The sequence below is a fragment of the Equus asinus genome, chromosome 2 (assembly GCF_041296235.1).
Source record: "Equus asinus isolate D_3611 breed Donkey chromosome 2, EquAss-T2T_v2, whole genome shotgun sequence".
NCBI classification, from domain to species: Eukaryota; Metazoa; Chordata; class Mammalia; order Perissodactyla; family Equidae; genus Equus; species Equus asinus.
In genome coordinates, this window is record NC_091791.1 from 126,033,832 (window position 1) to 126,055,524 (window position 21,693).

The following is a 21,693-nucleotide window of genomic DNA, read 5'->3' on the forward strand; positions in this document are numbered from 1 at the left end:
AGTGTAAGATAGCGGTCCAGTTTCATTCTTTTGCACATAGCTATCCAGTTTTCCCAACACCATTTATTGAAGAGACTGTTCTTTCCCCATTGAGTATTCTCGCCTCCTTTGTCATAATTAACTTACCATATATGCATGGGTTTATTTCTGGGCTGTCTATTCTGTTCCATTGATCTATGTGTCTGTTTTTATGTCAGTACCATGCTGTTTTGAGTACTATAGCTTTGTCGTATAGTTTGAAATCATGCCTCCAGCTTTTTTCTTCTTTCTCAAGATTGCTTTGGCTATTTGGGGTCTTTTGTGATTCCATACAAATTTTAGGATTATTTGATCTATTTCTGTTAAAAATACTGCTGGAATTTTGATAGGGATTGCATTGAATCTTTAGATTGCTTTGAGTAACATGGACATTTTAACAGTATTAATTCTTCCAACCCATGAGCATGGAATACCTTTCCATTTATTCATGTCTTCTTCAGTTTCTTTCATCATTGTCTTACAGTTTTTAGTGTACAGATCTTTCACCTCCTTGGTTAAATTATTCCTAGGTATTTTATTCTTTTTGAAGCAATTGTAAATAGGGTTGTTTTCTTAATTTCTCTTTCTGCTAGGTCATTATTAGTTTATAGAAATGCAACAGATTTTTGTGTATTGATTTTGTATCCTGCAACTTTATTGAATTCATTTATTAGTTCTAACAGTTTTTTGGTGGAGTCTTTGGGTTTTTCTCTATATAATATCATGTTATCTGTACATAGTGAGAGTTTTACTTCTTGCTTTCCAATTTTCTCTGTTGCTCTGCTTAATTGCTCTGGCTAAGATTTCCAATAGTTTGTTGAATAAAAGTGACAAGAGTGGGCATCCTTGTGTTGTTCCTGATCTTAGAGGAAAAGCTTTCAGCTTTTCACCGTTAAGTATAAAGTTAGCTGTGGGCTTGTCATACATGGCCTTTATTATGTCGAGGTACATCCCCTCTATACCCACTTTGTTGAGAGTTTTTTTATCATAAATGGATGTTGAATTTTGTCAAATGCTTTTTCTGTATCATTGAGATGATCATATGGTTTTTATCCCTTCATTTTGTTAATGTGATTTATCATGTTGATTGATTTGTGGATGTTGAAACATCCTTGGATCCCTGGAATAAATTTTACTTGATCATGGTGTATGATCCTTTTAGTGTACTGTTTAATTTGGTTTAATAATTTTTTTTGAGGATTTTTGCATCTATGTTCATCAGGGATATTGGCCTGTAATTTTTTTCTTGTGGTGACCTTGTCTGGTTTTGGTATCAGGATAATGCTGACCTCATAAAATGAGTTTGGTAGTGTTCCTTCCTTATCCATGTTTTGGAAGAGTTGAGAAGGATTGTTATCAATTCTTCTTTAAATGTTTGGTAGAATTCACCAGTGAAGCTGTCTATTTCTGGACTTTTGTTTGTTGGTAGGTTTTTGATTACTGATTCAATCTCTTTGTAATCTACTAGTAATCAGTTGTTCTTCATGACTCATTCTTAGAAGGTTGTATATTTCTAGGACTTTATCCATTTCTTCTAGATTGTCCAATTTGTTGGCATATAATTGTTCATAGTCTCCTATGATTCTTTGTATTTCTGTGGTATCAGTTGTAATGTCTCCTCTTTCATTTCTGATTTTATTTGAATTCTCTTTTTTTGTTGGTGAGTTTATCTAAAGGTTTGTCAATTTCGTTTTTCTCTTCAGAGAACCAGCTCTTAGTTTTATTGATCTTTTCTATTTTCTTTTTAATCTCTATTTCATTTATTTCCACTCTAATCTTTCTTATTTCCTTCCTTTTACTAACTTTGGGCTTCATTGGTTTTTATTTTTCTAGTTCCTTGAGGTATAAAGTTAGGTTGTTTATTTGAGATTTTTCTTGTTTCTTGAGACAAACATTTATTGCTATGAACTTCCCTTGTAGAACTGCTTTTGCTGCATCCCATAAGTTTTGGTATGTTGTATTTCCATTTTCATTTGTGTCAAGGTATTTTTTGATTTCTCTTTTGATTTCTTCTTTGACTCATTGATTGTTCAGTAGCATGTTGTTTAATCTCCACATATTTGTGAATTTTGCAGTTTTCTTCTTGTAATTGATTTCTAGTTTCATACCGTTGTGGCTGGAAAAGATATTTGATATAATTTCAATCTTCTTATATTTATTAAGACTTATTTTGTGGCCTGACGTGATCTATCCTGGAGAATGTTCTGTGTGCCCCTGAAAAGAATTTGTATTCTGTTGCTTTTGGATGGAATTTTCGGTATCCATATATTAAGTCCTTCTGGTTTAATGTGTCATTTAAGACCAATGTTTCCTTGTTAATTGCCTGTCTAGATGATCCATCCATTGATGAAAGTGGGGTATTAAAGTTCCCTACTATTACTGTATTGCTGTCTATTTCTCTCTTTAGGTCTGTTAAAATTTGCTTTTATATTTAGGTGCTTCTATGTCAGGTGCATAAATATTTACAAATGTTATGTCTTCTTGTTGAATTGACACCATTATCATTGGTAATTAGATTCCTTAGATTCCTTTCCCTTTCTCTTTCTCTTTTCTGCATCTATGATAGGCTTTTTTGGTGGTTATTATTAGGCTTACATAGGACAACTTATATTTATAACTTTCTGGGTTTTTTTTTAATAGCTATTCTAGTAGGTGTGAAACGGTATCTTATTGTGGTTTTGACTTGCAGTTCCCTAACAACTAATGATGGTGAGCACCTTTTCATGTACTTGTTCTCCACTTGCACATCCTTTTTAGAGAACTGTCTATTCAAGTCTTTTGCCCATTTTTGAATTGAGTTGTCGGTTTTTTGTTGTTGAGTTTTAGGAGTTCCTTATATATTCTAGATATTAATCTCTCATCAGATATATGAATTGCAAATATTTTCTCCCATTCTGTGGCTTATCTTTTTACTCTTTGATAGTGCCCTTTCATGAGATCTGAGCCTTTTGCAGGTAACTCAAGCACTTCTGGGGAGCTTATCCTCCTCTAGCTGTGGACAAACAAATCATGGCCTTGTGAGAAGTCAGATATCCGACCTTTTGAGGATGGGGCATGAGGGATCCCCATTCTCCCATCTGGGGTTGGCCCACAGGGCTGGGTCCCTTCCTCTTTGTTCCCTTCAAGTGTTCAAAGACTTGGATTATACAGGAAAGGAGAGAAGAGAGCAGTGAAAGATGTACTAATTGATGACTGAGGAAACAGACCTGGGCTTATTCTCAAGACTCAAGAAACCAGGGCTTACTGATACATGCTACAAAATGGATGAAGCTTGAAAACATTATGCTAAGTGAAAAAGTCAGTCACAAAAGACCACTTATTGTATAATTGCGTTTATATGAAATATCCAGATTAAGCAAATCTATAGATACAGAAAATAGATTAGTAGTTGCCTAGGGCTAGTAGTTACTAGTTGGGCAGGGGAGGTGCATTAGGGGAGGTGGGGAGTGACTGCTATTGGGTATGGGGTTTCTTTTACGGGAGATGAGAAGGTTCTAAAATTGATTGTGGTGTGGTAACAGAACAATTCTGTGAATATACTAAAAGCATTGGATTATACACTTTAAGGAGGTAAATTATAGGGTATGTGAATTATATCTCAATAAAGCTGTTATTTAAGAAAGAAAGAAACAAGGGCTGAGGCCCCATAGGTGCCCCCACCCTTCCCTCTGCCTCAGCATGCTGGTGCCTTCTTCACTTGATGGAAAACCGTAGCCGTGCCTGGACATGTTCACAGCTGGCATGCTTCATGGTCAGCCCGTAGATGGGGGTTAGGTCCAATTTTACGCCTGGTGGCACACTGAACTCCAGCCGTTGCAGCAAGATGGCCAGGAAGAGGAAGACCTCCCACTTGGCCAGGACTTCTCCTATGCACCGGCGCTTGCCCATGCCAAAGAGCATCACCTTCTCACTCAAGGTCTTGTTGATGGTGGTGCCATCAGCACTGAGGAATCGCTCTGGCCGGAACTCAAACGGGTTCTCCCACAACTCCCTGCAAGGAACAGAGGAGATGGGATCTCTGGGAGGAAAGGCCTGGGGAGAACTTCTGAACAGACTTTTATTGATAGCACAAGTGTTAGAATAGATGGAGAGCAATGAAAGGAGAGTGGGGAAAGGGACCAAACTGTACTTTGATGCTTATTTCTTTTACATAGCTCTCTCTAAAATGATCAGCCTTGAAAATAGTGCTTTTTAATATTTATTTGTTATTTTAAAGAAATAATGCTTTAACTAAAAGAAACTAAAAGAAGGAAAACATATTTGTCTTTATCCTACTCAATATACAAGGGAAATCAACAGTATATACCAACTTATGCCATTGTTTCATATTAATTATTGATGGCATCCCTTTTCACACTCAGAAGTGCCCCAGTTTGGGTGATAAATTATATGATCCCCCTACCTATAGACTAAAGTGGGATTTCCAAAGAGAGGTCCCTCAGCCATTCACATCAGAATCACTGCAGGTACTCCCACCTTACCTACCAAAGTGGAATCTTGGAGGATGGGGAGCCATAATCTATTACCAATTGCCTGATCGATTCTTTTTTTTTTTTTTTAAGATTTTATTTATTTATTTTTTTATTTTCCTTTTTCTCCCCAAAGCCCCCCAGTACATAGTTGTATATTCTTCGTTGTGGGTCCTTCTAGTTGTGGCATGTGGGATGCTGCCTCAGCGTGGTTCAGTGAGCAGTGCCATGTCCGCGCCCAGGATTCGAACCAACGAAACACTGGGCCGCCTGCAGCGGAGCGCACGAACTTAACCACTCGGCCACGGGGCCAGCCCCTGATCGATTCTTATATGCACTAAAGTTTGAGAAACATGGATCTAAATTTTGTCACCTAGAGCAGGCTATATAACTATCGAGGCACCATTCCTTTATTATATAACCACTTCCTAGGGGGACAAACAGCCTTCCTGACTGCTGAACTTCACACATTTTTCAGTGAAGGATGTGTACTCACTCGTCATGGTTGACCTGCCACTGGTTTATGAAGACACAGCGTTCCTTGGGGATGTAGAAGCCGTTCAGTGTCGTGTCCCTTACTGTGCTGAGGAAGGAAGAGGGCTGTCAGGCTCAGGGGCTGGAAAACTGGGGCATGTCTCCAGGAGATTCCTGCTCCTACCTCCACCCCACCCCAAGAGCCTGCCCACCATGGTCTCCATACCCTATACCGGGAGGGACTGTCAGGAGCAGAGAAGAGGTGAAATTATCCTTCTCCCTCTGTGGCTTCTGTTCTTCAACTTCAACAAGTGTTTATTAAACTTCTGTTTGTGCCCAGCTGTGCACTTGGCCATGCTCTGGAGCCAAGAAGCAGGCGATCTGGGCCAGTCCTGGGAAGTTCCCAGCCTGGCTGAGGAGTTAGGCCTCTTACTCTGGGAATAACTAGACCAGTATATGGGCAGAAGTAAGTGTTCACTAAGTCTGTTGACATTGTTAAAATCCAGGACAGGGGCCGGCTTGATGGCGCAGCGGTTGGGTTCACACATTCTGCTTTGGAGGCTAGGGGGTTCGCCAGTTCAGATCCCGGGTGCGGACATGGCACCGCTTGGCAAAAAGCCATGCTGTGGTAGGCGTCCCACGTGTAAGGTGGAGGAAGATGGGCATGGATGTTAGCTCAGGGCCAGGCTTCCTCAGCAAAAGAGGAGGATTGGCAGTAGTTAGCTCAGGGCTAATCTTCCTCAAAAAAAGAAAAAAAAATCCCAGGGCATAATCAAGGACAAATTTCTGTGAGTCCTATAAGATATCAAAAATAAGCTGTGCCAGCTGGAGGAGTCAAGAAATCTTCTAGGGGAGGGGAAATTTGTGTCGGGATTGACCTTGGGCAAGGATAGGATTCTGGTAGCCAGAGAAAAGAGTAGCAGGCATTCCAAGCAGAAGGTCCAGCGTAAGCAAACCTGGAGGATTCTGGATCATGCTTGTGCGGGACAGTGAGACCAGCCTGGCTGGATGGGGTTCTTGTAGGGAAGAAATGAGAGCTGAGGTCAGGAGTGTGATTTTCTCCTGAGAGTCGGGCAGCTTGATCGTGTTTGGACTGGATAGGGGCAGACCAGAGGTCTGTGAGGAACCCGGTGTCACGGCCAGGAAGAAGATGCTGAGGTCTAAGGCAGGGCCAGGGCTGAGAAGCTGAGAGGAGAAGATATGGTGAGGACTTCAGAGGTGGGAGGGCACAATAGGCAGGCCTCACCTGTGGGGGATGGTGAAGGGGACGAAGGAGGAGTGTCGGAAGGTCTCCAGGATGAAGGCCTCCATATAGGGCAGCTGGGGTCTGTCGGAGAGTCGGGGCTGCCGCGCCCTGCCAACCACTGTGTCTGCAGGCCACAGAGGACAGACAGGGCTTAGAGGCTGCCCTGACTGACTGCTCCATGGCATCTGTGTCCCCTTTCCCCTATGTGGTACTACGTTTGTTTACATGTCTGAGGCCCACTAACCCCCTACCCAGCATCTTCTAGGCAAGAGTGGGCACAATTGTATGCCCAGGGCTTACACTTAGTAGGCACATAACACTATATATAGATTGAACAAATGACCTGGGGCCCCAAGGTTTCTCTCCACCAGAAGTTGCAGGACACAGCATACCCAGCTCCTCCTGGATCTTCCTCTGTATCTTAGGATTTGTCACAAGGTACGTAAGGCTCCAGGTGATAGCTGTTGTGACTGTGTCAAATCCTGGGCAGCATGGGGTAAGGCGAAGAAAGAAGAAGAAAGGAATAAGAAACCAGCATTTACCTAGCACCCACCATAATGTACCAAGTGTTGTCTTTCTCTGCCTCACCCCCACCAGCCCCCATAAATTTTCTTAGGGGAGAGGCCAGGTCTCCTCAACACAAACTTGAGTTACTGGTTTTGTAATTAGCTGCTGGAATTACAGGGCCCTAGACTTACACGCCAGAGAACACTCTATCGTTCATATGGAGAAACTGAGGCTCAGAGTAGGAGAGGGAATTGGTTGAGCTTCCACTGGGAGCTGGTGGCATAGTCTGGGCTCAAATCCTGAACCTGTGACCTGCACCATGTGGCCATGTGGTTGGTGAGATATCTGATGGTCTTGGGGCTGGGCAAGTCTGTGGATGAAGGGCAGTCACTGGTGGATGGAGGCACAGCGGTCTGGCTCCTACCGGCGCCAAAGATGTCGTTGATAATGTTGATAATCTTTTCCTGGGGGATGACAACACCACTGGCTCTGGAGCTGTTCTCTCTGTGCTTGAACAGGGCGCCTGTGATGTCCTGGATGCTGCTCTGAGGAGGCACAATCTTAGGAGCACCCCAACACTTCCAGGGCCAAAGGCTGGACCTTGCCCCATCCCATCTGGCACTCCCGCCTGGCCTCCAGGCTCACAACAGGAGCTGGTAGCAGTGCTGGGTAGAGCTTAAGGTGTCATTTGATGCCCCATTGACCCTTCCTCCCAATAACCCCAGGGATCCAATTCCAAAGGAGGAGGTTGGTTCATGTATAGGGAAGCAAAGTGACATCTGAACTGGGGATTCAGGTTCCTGTAGAACAAAGGTCTTCTCACTCACACTAACGGCCCCCACATTGCAGGTGTCTGCCAGAGACCCATTCCTGGCCTTATCTCTCTGGGGCTTTGAGTGGCCCTGAGGGAAAGGCCATAGTTATGAGGAAACTGAGGCCAGAGAAGGAAAGAGATTGGCTCCAGGTCACACAGCTGGCCCAAGGTGTCCCAGGTCTTCCTAGGCCTTGGCAGCACAGCAGCTGTGTGGGTACCTGGGAGATGGGTAAGCGGGGCCACACCCAGGCTCTGCACGGTGCCCCCTCACCACCTACACCCTGGGCTCACCTTGTCAAAGTCCCGATAGTGCTCCTGGATTATTTTCTGCAGGAACCGCAGGAACCTCTGGTTGAAGAACTTGAACCTCTGCAGGGGAGGGTTGGGCAGGTATCGGAGAATGGGGAAGAAGTCTACGGGGTTCCCGGAGGAGGCAGTCTGCGCGAACTCATGGTTGCTTCTCACAAGGCTGATCATTTCCTCGCTGCTGTGGGGGAAGTGCTGCCCGAAGCACATGGTACCAATGACATTGGCCACGGACGCTACCACTTGGCTGTAGGGGTCGAAGCGCCCAGCCACTGACATCAGCTTCTGCAACCTGCTGAGGAGGGCCTCGGCCTCCTTGCTCACATGCTCCTCCAAGTAGCATGAGGACATGGAAGCTGGGTCTGAGGCGATGGAGAAGGTGTTGAGGGCGTTCTGGGCCAGGCGCCGGCGGGCAGCCCACACTGGTCCAGAGTCTGGGTTGAAGGTCATGCTCTGGCCGTTAGTGATCAGAGTGAAGCTGTAGAGGTCAGGCCGGCCCTTGAAATCATCGCCCTGCCGCACCAGGGCCTGCCGGATGGTGTCCAGGCCGCTGAGTACCAGCACAGGTGTGCTGCCAATGCGGATCTGCATCACATCCCCATAACGCTGGCTCAGCCTCGACAGAGCCAGATGTGGGTTCTTCCCTAGGGTCAGCACATGCCCCAAGAAGGGCCAGCCCCAGGGCCCTGGTGGACTCTTCAGGCCTTTGGGGATCTGGGGCTGCCAAGCTCTGACCACCCAGAATACCAGACAGAAGATAATGGAGGCCAGGAGAAGCTCTGTGGCCGAGAAGGGGCTGAGCTGGGACAACATCATCTGTATCAGCTACAGGGGAAGAAGAAGGAGGAGCAAAGCTGAGAGTAGAGATAGAGCCATTCATTCATTCATTTACTCAGTCAGTAAACCCTGGTACTGTTCTGTGCTTGGCTCCCAGCTGGACGCCAGAAAGCATAAGATACATCCACCATGGGTCCTACTTCCAGGAGCTCACCCTTAGCTCAGCACTGAACCTGAGGGCTGGAAAGAAGCCTCAAGATTCCCAACTTGAGCATCTAAATTCAGCCCCGGCCTCCCCTCTGCCCATCACCTCAGTTTCCAATTCTGAGGCTGGAGTAGAGCCAAGTGACCGCTTCAAAACAGGGAAGCACCCCCGCCAGCCCCCAGCACAAGGTGTATGCTGGGCATTGTGCTGAAGGGTCCCTGACAGTGCTGGCTGCCTGCTGATACCTCCTCATACCCGGGGAACAGGAAGCCGATCCCTCCCAGCAATGCTGAGGGGCCAAGGTCCCAGGGCTGATGCAAATGGCTCATGATGCCCCCTCCCCCAGGGCATTCTTTTTCAAGACCAAGGAGGGCGCTTCCCCTGAGGATGAGTACCCCTCACCTCACAGTCTTGGAGGCTGAGGTTCGGCTGTAGCCAGGGCCTCATGCCAGGTGGGGACCCATCCCCATCTCTCCACTCCAGTCAGACTAACGATCTTTGGAGATGGCCCAGTCCAAGTTGCTCATTTAAAAATTGAGAAACTGGGGCTGGCCCCGTGGCCGAGTGGTTAACTTTGCGCACTCTGCAGCAGGCGGCCCAGTGTTTTGTTAGTTCGAATCCTGGGCGCGGACATGGCACTGCTCATCAGACCACGCTGAGGCAGCGTCCCACATGCCACAACTAGAAGAACCCACAACGAAGAATACACAACTATCTACCGGGGGGCTTTGGGGAGGAAAAGGAAAAAAATAAAAAAAAAATCTTTAAAAAAAAAAAAATTGAGAAACTGAGGACTGGAGCAAGGCAACAAGGACTAGAACTCAGGCCTCCTACACCTGACCCAGGGTCCCCCATCCTCCATCCCTACTGGCCCCCAGAATACATGGTGGGAGATCCCAGGGACTGGGAAATGGGCCCAGGAAAGGTACCTGTGGAGGCAAGTGCCTGAGATCAGCAGGATTGTGGGGACCGGTACAGAGCTTCTGGCTCCAGGTGAGGGGGCCTTTTATGAACACCACCCCCTATCAGATTGGCCTGGCTGTGCTGGTCACCTGATATCAAAGTCACTGGTAAAGATGAAAGGATCAGTCTTTGGCCTTGGGCCATGATCCCTCGGCTCCACCTACTACCCACAGCCCAGGGGCAGCTCTTTGGGGATAGGTGCTGTGTCTCTGGGGGAGGAATGCTCAGCTCCTTTCAGGGTCCAGGGTCGGGGTGAGGGGGGGTGGAGAGGGTGCGGGGCTTATTTCTCTCAAGGGCAGGGCAGGCTGCTGGGAGCGAAAGGCCTTTGGGCTGGTCCAGCCTTTTTTCCTGCTGTGCCCGGGAGGAGGGACCCTGCATGGGCATCAAGTCCAGGCTGATCAGGGGAGGAGGCTCCCACTCCTCTGCGGAAGAGTGTTCGGCAGTGCCTCTCTGACAACTTGTGAAAGCAGGTAAGGAAAGGTCATGGTCCCAGCCACCTGGCACTTCAGCAAGAGATGATGAGAATTCTGCATTCCAAAGACAAGTCCCCTTTCACCTTCCCTCGTCTTGAGAGATGGTAAAGGTGAGCGAAGAAAATCCATGTGCGAGCTGTTCCTCGAGGCAACTGGCTTGGACGCTTCAAAATGGTCAATGTCATAAAAAAAAAAATGACAAAGGTCTTTTTCAGAGCAAAGAGACTAAAGACATAACAATCAAATGCAATATGTGAACCTTGATTGGATCTTGGATTTAAAAAAAATTTTTTTTAAGCTACAAAAGACATTTTTGGGACAATTGAAGACACATGGCCAAGGATTAGAGATTGGATGATATTATGGAATTAATGCTAATTTTCTTAGGTGTGAACGTAGTATAATGGTCTTGTGGGAGAATATTTTAGGGAACATTCTTAGGAGATCAATGCTGTAGGGTTTAGGGGTGAAAGGTCATGAGTTCTGTAACTTTTAAATAGTTCACTTTAAAAATGTACATCTAACTATGTATCTATATAGAGAGGAGAGAGGGAGAGTAGATAAGACAGATGTCAGCAATCTGAACCTACATGATGGTATGTGGGCGTTCACTGTGTGAAAGAGAGCTTTAAGGTAAAGGGCTGATTCTTGGTGAGGAGTCCCACAGTGGTTCTCTCCTCCCCCTGGGGAAGGAAGGAGGACCCCCCCCCGCCCCCCCAATGTCACAGAGCCAAGTGAAGGGAGTCCCAGGAGACCAAAACTTTGGGAGTGGGATACCTGCAAGGAAGGGAGAATGGTATCTCTCTCCCCAGCCAGGAGTCCAGGTGGGGTAGAGCGTGGTGAGGGAGACTGTGGCATGTGGTTATTTTTTTTTTTAATTTTTATTGAGTTAATGATAGGTTACAATCTTGTGAAATTTCAGCGGTACATTATTGTTTGTCACTTGTGTTATAGATGCACCCCTTTACCCTTTGTGCCTACCCCCCACCCCACCTTTCCCCCGGTAGCCACTAATCTGTTCTCTTTGTCTGGCATGTGTGTTATTATCACACACTGCACAGCGCTCAATTCTTATGGGCCCAGTGTTGTTTTAGGAGCTTTATACGTATTAACAAAAAACATTCTCAGTCATCCTATGAGACAGAAATTAATACTATTCTCATATTACAATAGGGTAATAAAGGTGGAAAGAAGTTGTGTAATTTATTCTAGGTCACATAGCAGTATGTTAGAGCTGGGACTCGAAACTTTAGAAGATTGTGCTCTGGACCACTATGCAGTGCACCTGCTTGACATGTGTCCTCGGGTCTGGGGGAAATCCATGGACACAGAGACTGAGTGGAGCAGCCTGTGATGGCAGAGGCAGCAGAGGGCAGCCTGCAGGGCCAGAGTTGGTTACCTTACAGAACGTGAGTCTCCTAAGGCAGGCGGACATGCTGAAGGGAATGGACTTAAGCTGCATGCATGGCACCTCACTGCAGAGGGGAGGGGACACCAGCAGTGACAGACTACAGGGCATATCCTGTGGGATTGAGCTGGGGGTGAGCAAAAGTTCATCTAGAGAGTCCGTCAACTACGTTAGGAACTGTGTGACGTGGGGGACACTGTTGGGACTCAAAGGCACTCAATGAAAAGCTGGCAGTAGAACATCTACTCCACACCAGGGTGTCCATAGCTGAGAAGATAAACAGCTCCAGTCGAATTAAAAGAGATTGGCTCTTCTCCCAGTGCCCTGCTTTCCCTGCCCTGTGGGAGCATCAGGAGGGGGGAGGGGAAGAAAGAAGAGCAGAAAAAGAGCACGCCTCTCCCCTTCCCACAGGGTCACATCTGAGAGGAAGATGGGGACCCACTTTAAATTGGGTGTGAGAAGCCAATTTTGATTTAGACTAGACTGGGCTTTTTAATTTCTGAAAATGAGAAAGCTGTGGGGTCAACCTGTGAAAATGTCAAGGGACAACGACTGGGAACCCGACACTGACAGAACCTGTTTGAAAACCACGGATGAGAGGAAAGAAAAGCTGTTTTCTAACCGTACCTCCACAGGGTTCAGCTCTCTCGATAAAAAGTATCAAGGTTCGAGGTTAGGCTGAATTTTATAGAAAATGGACAACCTCTCTTTTCCTTTCTTTCTTACACCCTCTCTTTCTTTAATTAACTAAAGTCACACTTTATTCAGATGTCCTTAGTTTTTACCTAATGTCCTTTTTTTTTTCCAGCATTTTAACTTAATTTTTAGTAGATAATTTACATACCTCCCCACCCTTTTACTTAGTGTGACAATTTTCCATAATAAACTACTTAAAGAGAAGCTTTGGTCAAGAATGGAATGAAAAGGCAAAAACAAAAAACAAAAAAAACCCCAAGTCACTGCTGCTTTTAAAAAGCTAATACTTTCGGGGCTGGCCCCGTGGCCGAGTGGTTAAGTTCGCGCGCTCCGCTGCAGGCGGCCCAGTGTTTCGTCAGTTCGAATCCTGGGCGCGGACATGGCACTGCTCATCGAGCCACGCTGAGGCAGCGTCCCACATGCCACAACTACAAGGACCCACAACGAAGAATATACAACTGTGTACTGGGGGGCTTTGGGGAGAAAAAATAAAATAAAAAATCTTAAAAAAAAAAAAAAGGCTAAAAACAAAAAAAACTAACACTTTCACCAATTATATTCAAACAAAAACACACGATGTGTCTTCAGTATTTCCTTGCGGCTGGCTCACGCTGCCATCATGCAAATGGCGGGCGGGGCTGCCGTCACTTCGGTGTGTCAGTTTGCCACACGATCAGGGAGGCTCACTCAGCTTCACATTATCCGAAGGCCCTGGATAGAAGACTCTAAGGTCTTGAAATTCCAAATTATCATGGCTCCATCGATGCCAGTCATGCAAAATTTGCGACAATCTTGCTTGTTCACCTCGTTAATAGACACTTGAGTGATGCTGTTCTGGTGTAGCGTCTCCAAGGCTGTGTTGCGGTCCTCAGTCGTGGCCCTCTGGTCCATGTTGCAGAAGTGTTCCATGGCAGACACGTGGTGCTGGATGCTCTGTTTTGGAATGTCTAGCTTGGAGACGAAGGTCAAGCAACCACGGTCATAGTAGTTAAAGAGCACTGGGCAGGAGTCATGGCCAGCAGCTGCAACACTATTCTCCGAAACAAATGATACACTCAGGAGGGGCAGGAACTCTGTCTTTAGAGTTGAGATCTGTACGCTTTTTGAGGCATCAGCAACAGATGCGGTGCTATCGTGGCTGACCCAGGCCAGGCGGCTCCCACTGGAAAACCTGACCCCGTGCACACAGCCACCAGTGCCACTGCCACCAAACTCTGACATCAGCTGACCAAAAGGCATCTTGCTGCCCCAGGGGGTACGGCTGGCTTTTCATCTACTTTTTTAATGTAGGCAGAAAACACTCTGCATTTGAGAAGGCATTTGACAAGATCTAACAGCCATTTATGATAAAAACTCTGAACAAAATGGGCATAGAAGGAAACTACCTCAACATAATAAAGGCCATATACGACAAACCCATAGCCAACATCATACTCAATGGGCAAAAACTGAACCCCATCCCCCTGAAAACAGGAACGAGACAAGGATGCCCTCTATCACCACTCTTATTTAACATAGTACTGGAGGTCCTGGCCAGAGCAATCAGGCAAGAAAAAGGAATAAAAGGAATCCAAATAGGGAAGGAAGAAGTGAAACTCTTGCTGTTTGCAGACGACATGATCTTATATATAGAAAACCCCAAAGAATCCATTGGAAAACTGTTAGAAGTAATCAACAACTACAGCAAAGTTGCAGGGTATAAAATCAATTTGCATAAATCAGTAGCATTTCTATACTCCAGTAATGAACCAACAGAAAAAGAACTCAAGAATACAATACCATTCACAATCGCAACAAAAAGAATAAAATACCTTGGGGTAAACTTAACTAAGGAAGTGAAGGACCTATATAATGAAAATTACAAGGCCTTTCTGAGAGAATTGGATGACGACATAAGGAGATGGAAAGACATTCCATGCACATGGATTGGAAGAATAAACATAGTTAAAATGTCCATTCTACCTAAAGCAATCTACAGATTCAACGCCATCCCAATCAGAATCCCAATGACATTCTTTACAGAATTAGAACGAAGAATCCTAAAATTCATATGGGGCAACAAAAGACCCCGAATTTCTAAAGCAATCCTGAGAAAAAAAGAACAAAATGGGAGGCATCACAATCCCTGACTTCAAAACATATTACAAAGCTACAGTAATCAAAACAGCATGGTACTGGTACAAAAACAGGTGCACAGAACAATGGAACAGAATTGAAAGCCCAGAAATAAAACCACACATCTATGGACAGCTTATCTTTGACAAAGGAGCTGAGGACATACAATGGAGAAAAGAATGTCTTTTCAACAAATGGTGCTGGGAAAACTGGAAAGCCACATGTAAAAGAATGAAAATTGACCATTCTTTTTCACCATTCACCAAAATAAACTCAAAATGGATTAAAGACCTAAAGGTGAGACCTGAAACCATAAGGCTTCTGGAAGAAAACGTAGGCAGTACACTCTTTGACATCAGTATTAAAAGGATCTTTTCGGACACCATGCCTTCTCAGAGAAGGGAAACAATAGAAAGAATAAACAAATGGGACTTCATCAGATTAAAGAGCTTCTTCAAGGCAAATGAAAACAGGATTGAAACAAAAAAACAACCCACTAACTGGGAAAAAATATTTGCAAGTCATATATCTGACAAAGGCTTAATATCCTTAATATATAAAGAACTCTCGCAACTCAACCACAAAACATCAAACAACCCAATCAAAAAATGGGCTGGAAACATGAACAGACATTTCTCCAAAGAAGATATACTGATGGCCAATAGGCACATGAAAAGATGCTCATCATCGCTGATCATCAGGGAAATGCAAATCAAAACTACACTAAGATATCACCTTACACCCATTAGAATGACAAAAATATCTAAAACTAATAGCAACAAATGTTGGAGAGGTTGTGGAGAAAAAGGAACCCTCATACACTGCTGGTGGGAATGCAAACTGGTGCAGCCACTATGGAAAACAGTATGGAGATTCCTCAAAAAACTAAAAATAGAACTACCATACGATCCAGCCATCCCACTACTGGGTATTTATCCAAAGAGCCTGAAGTCAGCAATCCCAAAAGTCCTATGCACCCCAATGTTTATTGCAGCACTGTTTACAATAGCCAAGACGTGGGAGCAACCTAAGTGCCCATCAACAGACGAATGGATAAAGAAGATGTGGTACATATATACAATGGAATACTACTCAGCTGCAAAACAGAACAAAATCATTCCATTTGCAATAACATGGATGGACCTTGAGAGAATTATGTTAAGTGAAATAAGCCAGCGAGAGAAAGATAATCTGTGTATGACTCCACTCATATGAGGAATTTAAAACTATGGACCAAGAACAGTTTAGTGGATACCAGGGGAAAGGTGGGGTGGGGGGTGGGCACAAAGGGTGAAGTGGTGCACCTACAACATGACTGACAAACATTAATGTACAATTGAAATTTCACAAGATTGCAACCTATCAATAACTCAAAAAAAAAAAACAACACTCTGCATTTGAAATCATAGGATCCTGCTGCCAGCAAGACATTCTTGGGATGCCAATCCAAGCTGAGGACCGTGGAATGAACTGGCTTTTTAATGTGCTTGCTTACCCACCAGTCATTTTCAGACTCGAAGTAACAAATAGAAATGAGCCGTGCTCCACTTCCTACGGCAAATTTGTTCTCTAGAGGGGACCACTTGACAAAAGTGGCTGCAACATCAATTCGCAGGATCACCAGTGTTGGCTTCCAAACACCATCTTTCTGACTCCAGACATAGGCATTGCAGTCTGCCCCACAAGTGACAATGTGGTCGCTCTTGGGAGCCCAGTTGATGCCTGTGATGTGTCTGTTGTGCTCCTTGAGTTCATGAGCTTTCACCCACTGACTCCCGTTCTTCTTATAGATGTGGACTTCGTGATTAGTGGGGCTAAGGGCAGTCTGGGTATGATCCCTGTTCCAGGCGTGACAGGTGATCGGCTCTAGTAAAAACCGATTCAGGGACATTATTCTTAGTGTTTTCAAAGGACAGAAAGCTGGGGTCGGGGCAGTCTGGATGGGCTCGGAGTGGAGAATTCGCCAGCTCTGGTCAGTCTACACAAACAGGCTCCGGTGGGCGCGGGCAGAGGACCAAGGCCCAGAAGGAGCAGCTGACCTACCTAATGTCCTTTTCTGTTCCAGGATCCCACCAAGGAGGACACCACATTATACCGAGTCATCATGTCTCTCTGGGTTTCCCTTGGCAGTGACATTTCTCAGACTATCTTTGTTTTGATGACCTCAACAGTTTTCAGGAGTACTGGTCAGGTATTTTGTAGTCTGTCCCACGATTGGAATTTGTCTGATGTTTCTCTCATGCGAAGCTGGGGTTATGGGCTATTGGTAGTAAGATCACAGAAGGAAGCATCATTTTCATCACATCATATCAAGGGTGCATGTTACTAAGCCAACTTAGGACAGTTGATGTTGGTCGTGCTTAGCTGGCTGAAGTGGTGTTTATCAGGTTTCTCCGCAGTAAAATCACTCCTCTCCCCCTTACCATGTTGTGCTCTTGGAAGGAAGTCACTATGCCCAGCCCACACCTAAGGAGCGGGGAGTTCTCCTCCCCTTCCTTGAGGATGGAGTATCTACATAAATTATTTGGACTTCTACATGATAGACTATTTATCTTTTTTAAAAAAATATTTTCTTAAAGCTTTTTATTAAATTACAGGACACATAGAGAGAAGGACAGATACTATGTACAGCTCGATGAATTTTTGCAGACTTCACAAAGCCATGTAACCAGCCCTCAGATCAAGAGACAGAACATTACCAGCACCCTAGAACCCCCTTGTGCTCCTTCCCCGTGAGTAAGCATGATCCCAACTTCTAATGTCTAATAAAAACTAATGTATTAGTTTTTATTCTTTATGTAATTGAAATCATGCCATGCATATTTTTTTTGCCTGGAATTTTTTTTAGTTAGAAGATTTTATTTTTTATAGCAGTTTTAGGTTTATAGAAAAATTGAACGGAAAGTACAGAGCTCCTATATTTCTCCTTGCATCATGGTTCGTCCTATTATTAACATCTCTTATTAGCATGTTACATCTTACAATAGGTGAATGAATATTAATGCACTATTATTAATTAAAGTCTCTGTTTACATTAGGGTATACTCTTTGTGTTGTATAGTTCTATGAATTTTTTTCACCTTTTTATCTTGGTAAAACATAAAATATAAAATAAAATTTACCATTTCAACCATTTTTAAGTGTATGATTCAGTGGGTGGTTTGTACTCTTTTGTGTCTGGCTGCTGTCACTTACTCTTTTTTTATGAGACTCATCAACAATGTTGGGTGTAGTTGGAGTTCATTCTCATTGCTGTGTGATGGTCTGTTATAATACGAATACACAACAACTTATGTATCCATTCAACTGCTGGTTGACATTTGAGTTGCCTTCTGTATTGGGCTATGATGAGCCCTGCTGTTGTGAGCCTTCTTGCAGCTGTTTTTGTACGCATCTCTGCTACGTATAGACCTGGGAGTGGAAATGCTAGGTCACAGGCTAGGCATTTGATCAGCACTATTAGATTCTCCCAAATAATATTCCAAGGTAGTTGAACCAATTTTACTCCCACCACCTGTGTATGAGGCTTCCAGTTGCTTCTCATACTCACCACCACTAGATTATTTCCAATCTTGTTCGTTTCAGTCATTCTGGATCATGTTTGACTACCTCTCTTTTTATAATCCCTCAGTGTTCCCCATAGATTTCAGGATAAAGACCAAACTCCTTTGCTTGGCACCCAAAGGCTTCAGCAGCAGCTCTCGCTCACCTCCCCAGCCCTGTTTGTCACCATGTTTCCCTTGCCCCCTACCTCCACTGTTGATCCACTCCATATGTTGATCCCTTTACTTGAAACCCATGTCCCATCCTCTGTTCTCTGGCCAGCTCCTCCTCATCATCTAATACCCTGCTCAGCTATCGCCACACTGGCTGGGTCTGAGCCCCTCCTCCAAGTTCCCACAGGCCCTATACTGCCCTCCTCAGTAGCACCCATCATGCTTTCTCCCCTTTGGACTGTGAGCTCCTTGAAGGTCAAGGTAGCCTCTGCTTTTCTTCGTATCTCTAGTCTCTAGCACAGGCACTGGCATGCAACATATGTTCAGAAACAGATTTGTTGAGTGAATTAATGTTCACAAGTAAGAGTGCTAACCTGCCCAAGAGCTTCATGAAGATTCTGCTTCGGGCACTTCCTGCCTTGGTTTCATGGAAATTGCAAGTGATAATCCTTACCGTTAAAACTTATTGAGAGCCTACTGTACCCCAGGCTCTGGGCTGCAGCTTAATATCAGCCATCTCTGTTTCAGCTTCATAGCAACTATTGCTGTACTAATAGTAGGTACTATTATTAGTCTCATTTACAGTTGATGAAATGGAGGCCAAGAGATGTTAAGTAATTTCCCAGAGCCAGAATGTGGGGAAAAAGCAGCTCAGTGAGCATGGGGCAAGGGAGAGGACAAATCAGGAGGCTATCGTGAGAGAAGGCACAGACAGAATTCACTGCCCAAAGGAGAGGAACCTGGGGAGATGCAGGGTGTCGCTCAGGTTGAGGTGGGGGGATAGGTGAAGGACACCCCTGCGTCACTCAACAGATTTATTCAGCGCACATTCATCAGCCGAGCTGGCGGCCAGAACTCAGTAATTGGCAGACCCTTCACTGCTGTTTGTGGGTGAGTCCTCCTCTGTTCCCCTCACCATTCCACTCTCACTTCTGTCATGGCTCTGGCCACAGGGAGCTGTGGTGTTTGGGTGGCCTTTCAACTAACCCAAACCCAAACAGAGACTATGGGCTCCTTGAAGGCAGGGGCCGAGTTCCGTCCATCTCTGTGCCCAGACCTGGTAGAGAGGAAAGACCTTTGTGGACACAGGTGCTATAGGAAGCACAGGTGAATAATTAAAGCTGAGGGTCTCACAATTCTCTAGCATGGACCTGGAGCTTCAGTCGTGGACATCCAATCACCTGCTGCACATGTCCACCTAGAGGCCCTTTGCCACTGCATCCTCACTATGCCCAAACGGATCATGTCGCTTCTCTGCCCAAACAGCTTCCCTCTGGGTCATCAGCCCAGTCAGAAACCTGGGAATCCTTGAAGACTCTTCTTCTCGTTTACCTCATACCACATTCTCAAGATTCTATCACCTAAATACCTCTTGAGTCTGACCCCTCCTCTCCATCACTGTGGCCCTGTCCTGAAGCAGGCTCTCAGCACCACTTCCCGCCTGGACGTTTGCAGGAGCCTCCAGCCTGGTCTCGGGGCCTCTGGGCCAGTGTTGCCCCACAGAGCTTCCTGTGATGAGGGAAGTGTTCTAGATCTGTGCTATCTGATAGGGTGGCCACTTATCATATGTGGCTGTGGAGCACTTGAAATGTGGCGAGTGAAACTGAGATACTGTTTCTTCTTCTTTTTTTTTTTTTTAAGATTGGCACCTGAGTTAACATCTGTCGCCAATCTTCTTTTTTTCTCTTTTCTCCTTCTCCCCAAACCCCCCACTACATAGTTGTATATTCTAGTTGTAGGTCCTTCTGGTTGTGGCATGTGGGACACCACCTCAGCATTGCCCAATGAGTGGCGCCATGTCCTCACCCAGAATTCAAACCAGTGAAACCCTGGGCCGCCGAAGCAGAGTGTGTGAACTTAACCACTCGGCCACGGGGCCGGCCCCTGAGTTTCTAATTCTATTTAATTTTACATTTAAGTAGCTGCATGTGGCTTGTGGCTTCTGCATTGGGCAGTGCAGTTCTGGCTCCCTTCCCACCTCACCCCTCCAATCCGTGCTCCACATTTGCACCCAAGTGAATTTGCTGAGATCACAGATCTGAGCATGTCATATCACTAAGTAAAGTACGTTAGTAATTTCTTAAGTCATTCAAAACAAAGTTCAAACTCCTTAGCTCAGCGTGGGAGTTGGTTCCTACTCACTTCTCTCACATTTCCCACTGCTCCCTCCCTCCCATGCAGCTTTCCCACCAGGCAGAGGGAACTTCTTACAATTCTTCCAATTTTCTGCCTCTGGCAGTCACACACACTGTTCCTTCTGCCTGGAACATCCTACCCTCCTCCCAACCACTTCTTCCCTATCCAGGAAATGATCTCAGGGAAACACAGTGCTTCCAGGTTAGAGATGTTTGCCTACTTTGTAGTACTATGATGCCTTCATGACAAAGCATTCTCATCTCTCCATTAAAGCAAATCCTCCAAGCTCAGCTCCAGGCCCACCTCCTCCAGGGCAGCCCGCCCCCGCTCTGGTTCCCAGCCTCCCCCGGGCACAGCTCTCTCATGGCACTAACACCGTGCTGCCATATTGCTTTGGTTTCATTCTCCTTCTCTGGACTATGAACAACCTGAGGCAAACTATTCTTGTTCACTCGATTTTTAGTACACTGGCTGTCACATAGTGGGTGTTCGACCATATTCTTTGAGCATAAGTTATGCTGCCCGCCACTGTTCTAGGAGGAAATTTACAGTCATGAGTAAGACATAAATGCTCCTGCCTTTACGGAGGAGCCTGACAACAAGCAGGCAAACAGATGAATAAGATAATTGCAGACCTAGGTTGTGCTGAAAAATCCTTTGTCCCCCAGATCCACTCCCATTGCTTCTCTGTCCTGCTCTGTGCACTGAGAGGCTGACCTCTGCAAGCTGTGTCGCTGGGCTCCCCCAGCCTCTGGCTTCTTGTCGGGTTCAGTCAATGGGAGGCATTGGCGTGAGATGGGAGGGCAGGAAGAGAGGGAGTTTGGGGTATTTTTTCTCCAGACCCTCCCTGCCAGTCACCATGGTAGGCCACAGCTCCCGTCAGGCAGCTCTCTTCTTGTTACAGTCTCTCTCTGGGTTCTGAAACAGCTCCTTCTTGTCCCTTTAGGCCCCAGATAGTGAGAGCTCCTCTCCGTTACTAGTCACATTGTACCACACTATCCTGTGTTGGTTTTTGTAAACCTGCCTACACCTTTGTAAATAGTCTCCTTATTAAGCTCTCCTCAATGACCCAGATTGAGTGGATCCTGTTTCTTGTGGGGACCCTGAATAATAAACTGGTTCTTTTCAAATTCCTGCTTTACTATCCTTGGAATATCAGCCTTTCTCCCAAGCTGGCTCCCTTATGGTCACAAGATGGCTGCTGCAGTTCTGGCCATCACATCCAGACATGACAAGGACCAGATGGACAAGAGTGCATCTCTTGCCATGCATCCCATTTAAGAGTGGGGAAACCTGGGGTCGGCCCCGTGGCCGAGTGGTTAAGTTTGTGAGATTTGCTTTGGCTGCCCAGGGTTTCGCTGGTTCAGATC

The 21,693-nt window shown here is 45.5% G+C and overlaps 1 protein-coding gene and 1 pseudogene across 1 annotated transcript; both read right to left on the bottom strand.

Annotated features, from left to right (window-relative positions):
- Positions 1-3,313: 3,313 nt before the first annotated feature.
- Positions 3,314-9,871, bottom strand: CYP1A2 (cytochrome P450 family 1 subfamily A member 2). The gene is made up of 7 exons (XM_014841351.3): positions 9,746-9,871; positions 7,820-8,659; positions 7,139-7,259; positions 6,600-6,689; positions 6,208-6,331; positions 4,984-5,070; positions 3,314-4,009 (listed from the first exon to the last, which is right to left on the bottom strand). Exons 2-7 carry the CDS (start codon positions 8,648-8,650, stop codon positions 3,712-3,714), a joined length of 1,551 nt encoding a protein of 516 aa, XP_014696837.1. The 5' UTR covers positions 8,651-8,659; positions 9,746-9,871; the 3' UTR covers positions 3,314-3,711.
- A 3,085-nt stretch (positions 9,872-12,956) lies between these two features.
- LOC106831253 (actin-related protein 2/3 complex subunit 1A-like) lies at positions 12,957-16,438 on the bottom strand (annotated as a pseudogene).
- Positions 16,439-21,693: the final 5,255 nt, after the last annotated feature.

Coding starts and splice junctions, on each gene's coding strand:
- CYP1A2 (XM_014841351.3), bottom strand. CDS start 8,650: ATGATGTTGTCCCAGCTCAGCCCCTTCTCGGCCACAGAGCTTCTCCTG. Junction 5,071..6,207: donor CCCTTCACCATCCCCCACAG/GTGAGGCCTGCC, acceptor TTCCTTCCTCAG/CACAGTAAGGGACACGACAC. Junction 4,010..4,983: donor TGGCAGGTCAACCATGACGA/GTGAGTACACAT, acceptor TGTTCCTTGCAG/GGAGTTGTGGGAGAACCCGT.